Source organism: Myxocyprinus asiaticus, chromosome 7 (assembly GCF_019703515.2).
Source record: "Myxocyprinus asiaticus isolate MX2 ecotype Aquarium Trade chromosome 7, UBuf_Myxa_2, whole genome shotgun sequence".
NCBI lineage: Eukaryota > Metazoa > Chordata > Actinopteri > Cypriniformes > Catostomidae > Myxocyprinus > Myxocyprinus asiaticus.
Window position 1 is genome coordinate 7,125,827 of NC_059350.1, and position 12,101 is coordinate 7,137,927.

The 12,101-nt window shown below is 34.6% G+C and overlaps 1 protein-coding gene across 2 annotated transcripts; it reads right to left on the bottom strand.

Moving 5' to 3' along the window:
• Window positions 1-1,109: 1,109 nt before the first annotated feature.
• LOC127444104 (neuronal vesicle trafficking-associated protein 1-like) lies at window positions 1,110-11,867 on the bottom strand. 2 transcript variants are annotated; one of them, XM_051703294.1, is made up of 5 exons: window positions 11,742-11,867; window positions 8,756-8,886; window positions 6,897-7,013; window positions 5,927-6,040; window positions 1,110-2,725 (listed from the first exon to the last, which is right to left on the bottom strand). In XM_051703294.1, exons 2-5 carry the CDS (start codon window positions 8,882-8,884, stop codon window positions 2,534-2,536), a joined length of 552 nt encoding a protein of 183 aa, XP_051559254.1. In that variant the 5' UTR covers window positions 8,885-8,886; window positions 11,742-11,867; the 3' UTR covers window positions 1,110-2,533. The 2 variants fall into 2 exon arrangements, with proteins under 2 accessions (XP_051559254.1, XP_051559255.1); XM_051703295.1 differs by having other exon boundaries at window positions 8,756-8,919; window positions 11,742-11,855.
• Window positions 11,868-12,101: the final 234 nt, after the last annotated feature.

Here is a 12,101-nt window from a genome sequence, read left to right on the forward strand (position 1 = left end):
TTTCACTGATTGCAAGTTAATTTACACCATTTGTATTGTTCATTTTGTTGTTACATTTGGTAACTTCTTGTTTTGTGCTGTTTGAAGTTCATTTTCTACTCAAAATTACCCATTCATGATCAAAAAAATTATCTGTTGATTGCCACTGTCATTGTGTTTTGTGCACCAAGTATTGAAGTCTGTGTGCGCAGCTTAATATCTTTTATTTATAGCAGTAATGCAGGGTGATGTCTCATAGACTACACAGCATGCATAAAGTTTCTCTGCGGGAGACTTCCAAATGTCATGTAGTACATATTTTGGTAAGGACAATTCAAAATGTGTGTAAGTATGTTTAACTTAAGTATGTTTGAATAAGATGTTTATTTACATTTTACTAAGGTTAATTAAGTACCATTTATATCATATTTGTATATAAAAGTCACTGAATTTGCTAAAGTTAAATTAACTCAATTTAATCAATATTATGTTATAAAGTTAAGTAGAATCTACTTATTTTCATACCTTTAAGATTTACTTAGAAAAACTGTGCAAAAACTTGCGAAATAAAAATTAAGTAAATCTTACTGTTACTGAAATGTAATCTTACATTTTTTTCAGTGTGCATAAAACATGGTCTATTAGAATTTGAGGTTTGAGTTAGCTTTTGAAATTTTTACATTGTGATGCATATAGATATAAATATTTTGTCACATTTATAGTCAACAAAAATTGGCCAGATTTAACAAATAAGCCTTCTTCAATTGAATTCAAGTACATACTTGCACGGCATTATGACTGCAGATGCTATTTCTTCCCAATTCTTATAGTTTACATTTAGATTTAAGCTAATAACTAATCTTAAATGTTGCTATAGTGCAAGTTGAGCTACATAAACTACATTTATTCATTTTAATATAAACTCTTAACTTATTAATTAGTTGCTTTTTAATTCAAATATGATCTGAAATACCTTTTATTTGATTTTGTCTGCATATTTTATAAATGCATTGCCTTGAATTTACAGTGCCATCATTGTACTGTAGCACCAATGTTCCATGATTTTACAATCTGAATAGCTCAAATGACTGCAGTTGTAAGAGACTCCGGTTTCAATGACAAAACAGAGCTGGTGAATACTGAAACCTTTATTCTTATTATCCACTGAGGATAGATCAAATTTTGTCACACACAGCAATGACTAATACTGTAGGCTTTATGATAACAAGAACCTTAATTCATCATTCTTGCACAGTCAACTAAAACATGTCAAAATATATAAATAAATGAATACATAAATAAATACATACATACATAAATACTTTATAACTTTACATATTTATAGCAACTGGAAACCAATGAAAATGAAAAAGTTGACATATCACAATAGATAAATACAGAGCATGTTAAATGAATACAACAAACCAGTAACTAAAGGGAGAAACACGTTTTAAACAGCTATTGTCAAGTTTATACATTCAGAACAGCATCGATTCATTTGCTGTAGGTGTGCTTAATGTACACAAAAGGTCACTCACCTTCATGAGGTGTTTTATCACATTCTTGAACTTTTTAAAGAATAATTCACAACATTAACTACACACTTAAATGGCTGCTGGTGCTCTGTGTAAATGTTTCAACACATGAACAAAACAATGATACTTTTAATTAAAATCTAAAAACAGTTAACATTAATCCAGTTTACATTCAACAACTTGATTTTCAAATCTTAAGCTTTAGTTTCAATTCTGTGTTGGGTTGCAGTTTTGTGGGAATAAGTTAAACATGCAAATGTGTATAAAGTTGAGTGTTCATACCAATTATTTATTTCTTACAATTTTAAAGTCAGTCAGATTTTCTTTAGTATAATATACAAAAAAGAAACAAAAGCTCCAGGGTAGTAGACGTTTTTCACTTTTAAATCAAAGAGACATTGCTGAAACAATCAGAGTTTTTGGAATGCTTTTGTCTCGCAAATGCACTCTGTCCCATTGAAATTAATTAGAGCACAATTAACAGCCAATGCACAATTCATTACACTACGCTAAATTACTTCAAATTAAACCATAATCGAGAACTAACGCTTAGCAAACGTTGCAAGAATTACAAGCAGCACAACTAAACCTACAATGCCACAGTCAGATGTACCATCAAAACATGGTGTGGTGAGATTTAAAATGCTTTAAGAACAAGCTTTGAAATTCTACATTTCTTCTAAAATGATATTGAGCATCATGAGATTTCTGAGAGGCTGAAAACATTTGTATTGCAGAATGCCTACGCAGTAGATTCCAAACCTAGAAACTTCCACGGACATCTAAAAAGATCGCTGCAAAGACATTATGTGTGTCACAGTTAAACTTATTAGTTATTCCAGTCATATTCAAGGAACTTTGTCTGTCTTAAACACACAATAAACACATATAAGCAGTAATCCCTTTCAGAACTACTTCAACATCAACTTCTTTATGATTGAGTCCTCACAAACCTTACATACAGTGTAAACTACCACACCAAACCATCACACCCCACCTCCTCTTGTCTCCCATTATATTTACGAGTGGTTTGCCTCCTCTTTGGCCCTCTGGGCCTCCTTCAGAGCGTTGATGACAGGTAGCCATGGTGAAGACAGCTCTGGGATGTTCCTCTTGGCCTGGTTGAGGTGGGTCATGGCAGTGTAAAGGCTGCCCCGGGAATCCTGCTCAGGGTAGTACATCTCTAGAGCTGTTGGTGTGCAGTGCCTGTGCTGGATTAGAAAGTAGAGGTTTGCATATAAAGGTTATATGAGAACACATCAACTAGAAATAAGAAGGTCAGGTAGGTGCACCAATAAATCAAACTTAAAGGTGAATGTGTCAGAGCTCAGCACTCCTTTTGATATAGCTTTGTTATGGAGGCCAAACTGCTGACTCCTACCCCTCACAATGTCAGAAATAAATATTGAACTTTTAAATCCCAGCGGTTCTGCCACTTCTATTTACACAAATGCGTAAATTTGGAGAAATCAATAATGTAATGACCTTTCTTTCTAAGTAATTTCCAAAGGTTGTTCTAAAAATTAGATGCTTAAAAGTATACTTCGTTTTTCCGTGTGCGTTACATCACGCGCTCGGTTTCACACTTAGCATTTCAAAGTATACTCTTTTGACTGCGAGCCCATACGGACACATTTTAATGCACACTACTACTGCTTTGTGATACTCCTTAGTATAATCAATGCCAGGTTCATGTGCAAATGATGCGCAAAGACACAGACAAAGTCCGTGTGTATGTGCTGCTGACGAAATGTCCGCCACACACGCTATGCGCAAGACATAGCAGCACTGGAAAACCAAAGTACACTTTGGCCTTTAGAGGCTCTTTAGACAGAATGTTTTCCTGCGTTAAAAAAAACAACTAGATGCAGTACAACAAACAGAACAGAACGTAGGTGTCTCAAAAAACGTTTTAAAAAGTTAACTAAAAATTTGCTGCTCCTGCACGAGACGCTGAAAATAAAAGAACAGCAAACACAACGTAATGGTCTAAAGATGTCAGCGCAGTTTACTTAAAAAAAAAAAAAAACTATTAAAACCAGCACAGATTCAGCAAAAAAACATGTTCGGTGTGAACGGCCCCTAACTTAGCTCCATTTGTCAAAAAAAAAAATAAAAATAAACAGAACATTTTCAAACTCTTTGCACAGTTAGCACACTTCCAAAAAAATAACATGATCTGTAATGATAAAAAGACTATTTTGAACATATTTTACTGTTTAAAAACCAACAAACATTCAGTGTAATATGCATTAGAGGTGTTATCCACCACAGAAACCACGCAATTGTGTGGGGCCCTGGGCCCCAGTCGGACGGCAAAACGTTTAATGGGAATTCATTTTTATTTGGCCACTATGGCCACTGCAGGTTCAACCATTTGTGCAATTTCAAACATTTGAAGCTGCTTGAAGTTATTCTACAAATCTAAAAATATGACACAGCATCACAAAATTTGAGGTTTCACTATATTTTGTAATAAGGAACATGGTAAACTATCAAATACACACTGCAGTGCACTTTCAGTGTTCTGCCAGAATAAAAGCTCCAGTTGAAGGTGAAGTAAATACAACTGAAATATATTACTAATGTTTCAAACAAATTCACAAAATAATAATAATAATTCAATATCATATTATTATAATAAACATGACTGGAGACTATTTAACTGGGTTCCAAAATATAAGTGAGTGAAGTTGTAGTTTTTGCACACTGTTCATTCGCAAAAGATGTTTTGTAAATATATATATATATATATATATATATATATATATATATATATATATATATATATATATATATATATATATATATTACTTTTTTATTACTGTATTGTTGTATTGGTGCATATAATCTATATTTATTAAAATATAAATTAAATACCATTCTTTCTTGTCTTTATTCAGTGAAAAACTGTGGAAAAATGCATCTTTAACTAGATTTTTATTTTATTAAACATTTTGAATCTACTTGGCTACAATGGCTTGGATTAATCAAAACTTATGATTTAGAATCACTTTTATGTCATTTCTGAGCAAAAAATAAATAAAAACAATTATCAAGATATATTTTATTAAATATATTTTTATTATATATTATATATCATTTTTGGAGACAAATCACCCAACCCTAGTTGGACGGCGAAAGGGGGCCCCAGTTGGATGGCTGCTTGGGGCCTCGGAAGTCGTAACCCCGCCCCTGGTAATATGTAATCTTACATATGAAATAGACTGTTATATACCAAAGCAAAAAGAGAGAGAGGGGAATCTATATTTTAAGAAAAAAAAAAAAAACTAATCCTAACCAAACCCTAACCCTCACACAAGGGCGTAGATTTGGTTTGAACATTGGGGGGTTGTATTGTGAAGCGGGGGTGGGGAGGTTGTATTTGCTATTCTTGATTATTACCCCCCAGAATCTACACCCCTGCCCTCACAGATTCACAGATTCAAATACCTACAATGCTAACTTGCTGAACTGTTATTTGTATAATCTCATATATCATTATTCAGAACATAATTCAGATATATTTTTACTGTCATATTTTTGCACAATTTGATATCTTTTGAATGTAAACAATGGATTTTCAAGAGTTTTCCCCAAGATTTCCAATTTGTAAAACTACTTAGGTGTTGGAAGTGACAGTTGAGTAAAACTGCAACAGAAAGACATCAGTCAAGAGTTGTCAACATGCCTCAGGTTCCATAAAGCTCATTTCATCATAACAAGAGGCTATTTTCCCACTCTTCAAGTTAGCAACTTTATGTTAGTGTGGCAGCCTAATTTCAGCAGTGATTTCTGCATCAAAGGGAGTGAGGTGGAAGCACCTGCAGGCCTTAATCAGAGTTTAGTCATGGTTAGAACTAATTCTCACATTCTCACACAATGCCACTGCTAACGCACTACTTAAAATTCTATCTGCATGTCTAAGGATGTACAACTTAGCTTAGCCACAAACAATATCATACATAATAGTAATTTATGTTATAATCTTCTGTTTGATTATCTTGTCTTATGCTGTCATACCAAGATGATTCCCTGAAAGGAAAAGAAAGAACAAATCTTTCTAAAACCCAAGGAGGAAAAATTATGTACTTTAGCAGAGTTTGTTTCTGATGTGGGCCGTGCATCCACTTAAGTGGTGTTTTGGCACAACGTTTTCTGTCAAATGGTTAAAGCTAACCAACATGGACAGGTAATGTGAAAAGCCCTCATTCTCAAAACTGTTAGAGGATCCTGTTTGATTTATTGAAGGGGTGATTTTGCTTAATATTTGCTACTGTGTTAGGTTTCCACTTGATGTCCAAAGTAAAATCTGGGTTCTGACACAAAACCAGTTGAGAGTCACTGACGTAGACCACCAATATTCCTTATCAGAATGGATAGAAAAAAAGTGATTGTGTTTGGCTGAATACCTGGAGAATGAAGCCTTCTGGGCAGCCAAGCTGGTCGTACCACAGCGCTTTATACATGACCAACAGCAGCAGGCAAGCCAAGAAAGCCAAGGTGATAACAATCAGCCCAGTCAGCTAGAAAATACACAGACACGTCATACTTAAAATCCAACACTCAATTTTACATATATGTAACAGGGGGGTCTCTGCTCCATCTTTCTATCCACCAAGGTATTTGGCCTAAAACATGCCTGGTGACACCTAATACATAATTGGATACTCATAGATACATACCATTTAACAATATACATATGAACATATACCAACACACACATTTACTTAATTACTAAAAGAATAACTAATAAAATCTAAACGAGGACATACAGACTTCTATAGTTTTTAAATAAAGCTAGTTGTAATTCTAATTCGTTTAAAGAAAACATTTAATTAAAAACAAAAAATAAAATACAAAAGTAAAATGATCTGTTATGGTAAAAAGAGTATTTTCATCACCTTTTAAATTTGATAATACATTTTAAGTCAACAAAACATAACAAAAAACAAACTAAAACAAAACAAACAAAACACACACAAAAAAACAATCAAAAAAAAAAAACAAAAAAACAAACCAAAAACCAAAACACACACACAAAAAAAAAAACAAACAAAAAACAAACAAACAAACAAACCAAAAAACAAACAAACAAACAAAACAAACAAACAAACAAAAAACTTTAAGGAGAGGTTTGGCCATATTTTGCTAAACTCAGCTATTGTGGACACCACTGGGGACATCCACTTACCCCTTAAAACATAAGGTTTACCAGATACACAAACCCTGCCCTCCAGTTTTCTTTTCAAATTACATTCACATTGAAAAACAAAGAGACAAGAATTTATAGGAACAATCGGCTTTATAGGGCAAATGCTGTATAGTTTGATCAGGATGAATGTAGTGTCTGGTAGCATACTGTAGCAGAGACTGCTTTACCTTGACCTTCTCTGACATCTCATCATAAAGGTTTATGTTTAGCTTCTTGATGCTCGGCACATACAGCTTTCTCTTCTTCTCCTTCAGCTGATACTCTGCTGTGGTTTTCACAATCACCTACAGAATGAAGTCAGAGACAGAAAGAAATGTAATGAACTGGAAGCAAAAGAAAAGACCCACTGGTTTCATAGCTAGTATGCTTATTTAAACAAAGCATCATTGCAATAAAAATATTTGACATTAATATAACACAGATACGTGGCTTCATTCAGAACCGACTGATCATAGTAAATTGATTTGTGAAAAACAATGACTCTTCAAAGTACCATTTGGTGAGCCAAAATATAGACATGCCAACCAAGTCTTATCTACTCTGATTTAAGCTTAATGTATGATTCATTTCTTGGATAGGATGAGTATGTCTTTGTAAATTAACTTGCTCTAGCAATCAGATCAGTCAAGACCAACATACAGTATAAAGGATACACAGAATGTTTCTTTGGGACCTAAAGGGATAGCTCACCCAAAAATTTAAATTCTTTCATCATTTCCCCATAACGTTCCAATGTTCGGCAGAATGTCTGAGCTGCTCTTGTCCATACAACTAAAGTTAATTCATTTATCGTTATTCAATGATAATCTTCCCCATTGCCAGAGCTCACTAATCTCATTATGTTGGCTAGATGACCGAGACCAAAATTTCTAACACTAACTCCTCCTAGAGTTTAGGCTAAGTCCATCAAATTTGGCACAGACCTGCACACTGTTCTGGAATTGTGTGCTTTTCTAAATGATCAGACTTACAGTTTTCACAGACAATAAAAAAATTGGAAAAATCCCATAGACTTACATTGACAGAATGTTTAAATTGGCCAACAGAATGCTCGTTAATTCAAACACCAACTGTCAACTATTCAAATGTTAACAAATGCAAACAAGGCTTTTAATATATCTATCTCTCTGTCTGTCTGGCTGTCTGTCTTACTGTTATGTCTGTATAACCATCAAACTTAAAACTTTCAGACAAGGCTTTGTCAAGCCAACATCAAAGTTTGTCTTGAAAAAACTACATTTACGGCAGAGAAGTTAATCAATAAACAATGATTAAAATCTCTATAAAGACTCGAAATATAGAACACAGGTCATATGGAGTACTATTATGATTCTTTTGTAGTGCTTTTTTATTGTTTGGCAGTAGAAATCACCACACAAATATTTCACTTTCTTTTTATGGAAAAGAGCAGCTTGGACATTCTGCATAACATCTTTTTTTGTGTGTTTCACAGAAGGAAGAAAATAATACAAGGTTAAGTAAATCATGACAAAATTTTCCTATTTTGTTAGAACTACACCTTTAAAAATGCAGAGAGCTATCTCCTAATACTATACAATTTGTGATTTTTTTTTTTTTATTAGATTCATTATAAAGTTAAATGTAAATTCAGACTGCATTTCCACTCTTTGCACTTGCCTCCTAGAAGGCTAAGAATAGACACAAGCCATCTGTGATAGCCCTGACATGAGTGTGAATGCGTTTGCATGATCATATAGTTTGCTAATTATCCGTCAGCCTCTCATTGTCAAAGTATATCATACACAGTGACAGTGAATATCCTGACGCTGTTACATGAATTGTTTTTTCCATGCCAGTCTATCCGGTAGGATCTAACGTGGTGGTTTCGAGCATGTCTTTGATGGTATCAGTGTAACTAGATGTCTGCTGGTCCACCTCCGGTCTCCTGTGACATTCTTCCCCTAAATGAAGTTCTATGGAGAGTAATGAATAACAGAGGGCCACTGCGGTCTGTAATATGGAGCTATGTGTGGGCTCTACTCTCTAATGCATGAATGGTAATTACCTTGTCAGGGAAAGGCTGCTGTAACTGGCTGACCTCCAGTGGAGTGATGAGGGGGATGTTGTCGAAACCGTCCTCCACTGATGGCTGTCTCTCCACCTTCTCTACCAGGTTACTGCCCAGTTTAACCATTTCTGAGACAAACACAAACAGTCAAATCTTAGATTCTGAAAAAAGGAAAGAAACCCAGAAGACGCAATATGTGAAAATAGGAAAAACATATAAGAACAATACTAATACAATATTAATACTATATAGGCATCAACTATACTTATTTTCTTTATTTTTGTGATTTATTGTGATATTTACATTTATAAGCAGCTTTAATGTTTAATAAAACACCCGAGGAGAGGAGAGGTTTTTCCAGCACTTGGATAAAATAGACCACCATAGTTCCAAATGATCTAACATTGGATTCCTTCATACTTTCAGCACAAAACTTCACCCATTGTCATATTTCAGAATAATAAAAAAATATTTTTGAACCTCCATTATTAACTTGCTGAGAGATATAAAAAAGAATGTGAAAATAAAAATGAAAAATTTTCTGTTTCATTCTGGCTCTTACTTTTTTATTTTCTCTGTAGTGTCTTTGGCTGTGTGTATCCAGCTTGTTCCCAATCTAATTTATTCACAATTTGAAAGTATTTCTATTAAATAAACCTTAAAACCTTTCAAACTTTTTCAGGTGGTTGCAATATTAAAATGTAATAGGTGCTATGTGGTATCATTAGCTGATACCTTCTAATATGTATGCATATTATTATTGTTATTATAATTATTTATTATTATTATTTTTTTTTTTTTTTTAAGAGTAGACTCTCGAGCTCAAGTCCTCTATCTATTAACCTTCATATCATAAGGATTATATAAATATGCAATATTGTGGACTGTAAATTCATCAAGTTTGTGTACATATTTTCTATTATTTTTAAACTGTATTGTATATAATATATCAGCCATCAACCACATTGCTCTCAGCCACTAAAAACAAATATCAATAGACAAGCATTTATGTAAAAGCCATTATTTTCTGTACACCTTTTAGATCGGAATTCTTTAAAAACATCTTCATCTTGGATGAAGTATCTCGGATCTTTTTTTTGAGGGAATTAAAAGTTAGGATGGAAGGTCCTGTTGACATTAAAGTAATGCAGGTGGGTTGCATTATTTCCTTCCATAGCATCATCCGCCTGAGAGGATTAGCATCTCTGACATTACTACATCTGATGTTGCATGATATTTTCTATTTAGCACTTGTTAGTCTGTCTCTGAGGGTTCTGCTGTTGGAGCTCTGTGATTTTGTTTATTCAGTAACTGTGAGTCTCTCTTCATGTCATTATGACTCAGTGTGCATGTGCACACACATGCATGTCTATGCCTACTAATTCACACACACACAGACTCGCTCATGCCTTACTCATTAGCAGACCAGGGAAAACATCTGATAGGTTCCTGCTCTTATTCTCTCCCCCTACAGTTCCTAATAAGCTATTAAAGAGCTCTCTCCAGATAACTAAAAACAAAAAACAGGACAATCACTAAATAAAGACCAATATACACTCACTGAGCACTTTATTAGGAACACCTGTACACCTACAAATTCATGCGATTATCTAATCAGCCAATCATGTGGCAGCAGTGCAATGAATAAAATCATGCTGACACGGGTCAGGAGCTTCAGTTAATGTTCACATCAACCACCAGAATGGGGAAAAAATGTGATCTCAGTGATTTTGACCGTGGCATGACTATTGGTGCCAGACGGGCTGGTTTGAGTATTTCTGTAACTGCTGATCTCCTGGGATTTTCACACACAACAGTCTCTAGAGTTTACTCAGAATGGTGCCAACCCCCCCCCCCCCCCCAACAACAACAACAACAACAAAAAACATCCAGTGAGCAGCAGTTCTGCTGACGGAAATGCCTTGTTCATGAGAGAGAATGGCCAGACTGGTTTGAGCTGACAGAAAGGCTGTTGTAACTCGGATAACCACTCTGTACAATTGTAGTGAGCAGAATAGCATTTCAGAATGCACAACACGTCGAACCTTGAGGTGGATGGGCTACTACAGCAGACCACGTCGGGCACTTTATTAGGACCAGAGTGTTCCTAATAAAGTGCTCAGTGAGTGTACATCAGCTAGGCCGATTAACTGGCTGATATTTGGCCATTTTGAGATTACCGGCATTGGCCGATAACTGTGCCTGCTTGACTGAGTAACAGAAGTGCTAGTTACCCATTGTGTTATTGCAACAACCTACCAAGAGCCTTGTTATTGGATAATGCCCCTTTTCTTTTTAAAAATAAATATTTTTGAGTAACTATTGAGTGAAATAAGAATTTTTGAAATAAGAATTATAGCAAATTTGTGTATGTCTCATTTGCTTTCTTTAAATTGTATTGTGTTTTATATATATATATATATATATATATATATATATATAAACGTGTATATATATATACTGGTCTGACATCATGAAATTAAACAGTGTTTGAAAAGGGTTCGACCACGGACCGCTATCGATGACGCACAACGTTACTGAACCCTGAGCAAATATGAAAATAAATGACGTCATAATAAATTATGTTATATTGCTTCATACCATGGACAAATGTAAGTATTTGGAATTCATCACACACGCCTCCGCCAATGTTGACATGTCAGGCGTATGGACCGCTCAGCATTATGCGCTCATAATGAACCATTACACAACAGATGCGGATTCACTGATGCGTAGGCTTTAATTTAAAAGAACGATGCCAGTCATTTATTGTTTTTGACACAGTAAAGGAAAATAATATCTGTAGTTTTATAGGGGAAAATCTTACTTAAATACATCTGATTTCCCCCCGCATTTCTGTAATCACGCAATAGCCGCTGTCCAGAGGTTTGGAGACCAAAAAAAAAAAAAAAAAAAAAAAGATGGATACATAATAATATGCCATCTCTCTTTCGTCGAAAATAAGTGGAACATAGATACTCACTGGTTTTCCTGCCGATTGTCTTGGCAATGCTTCTCTATCGATGATGTTGATATCTGCTGGTTATTATGGCTGTGTGTGAGATTCACTGAAGCGCATCAGCTGCCTGTCGCTGGATTTCCACTGAATCGTCGCTCATGTATGATGTCAAGTGTATGGCAGAAGATAACTGGGTAATCAATGGTGCCAAAATCCATTTACACACATTCACATTAAGGAAATGACAATAGCGTTTTCTCACTAGCCTATGTTGCAAAACATAAAACAAAGCACTATAGCACGAGAAATAATAATAATAATAAAAATATTTGCCTATAATAAAGTTAATTTGTGACATTTTGCAGTAGTCATCATTTAGTAAAT

Bases quoted from the DNA above. Each gene is read 5' to 3' on its own strand.
- LOC127444104 (XM_051703294.1), bottom strand. From the start codon at position 8,884: ATGGTTAAACTGGGCAGTAACCTGGTAGAGAAGGTGGAGAGACAGCCA. The intron at 7,014-8,755 runs GTAATTACCATT...TTCATTCTGTAG, and splicing joins AGCAGCCTTTCCCTGACAAG to GTGATTGTGAAAACCACAGC. The intron at 2,726-5,926 runs GTATTCAGCCAA...TTTCTAATCCAG, and splicing joins CAGAAGGCTTCATTCTCCAG to CACAGGCACTGCACACCAAC.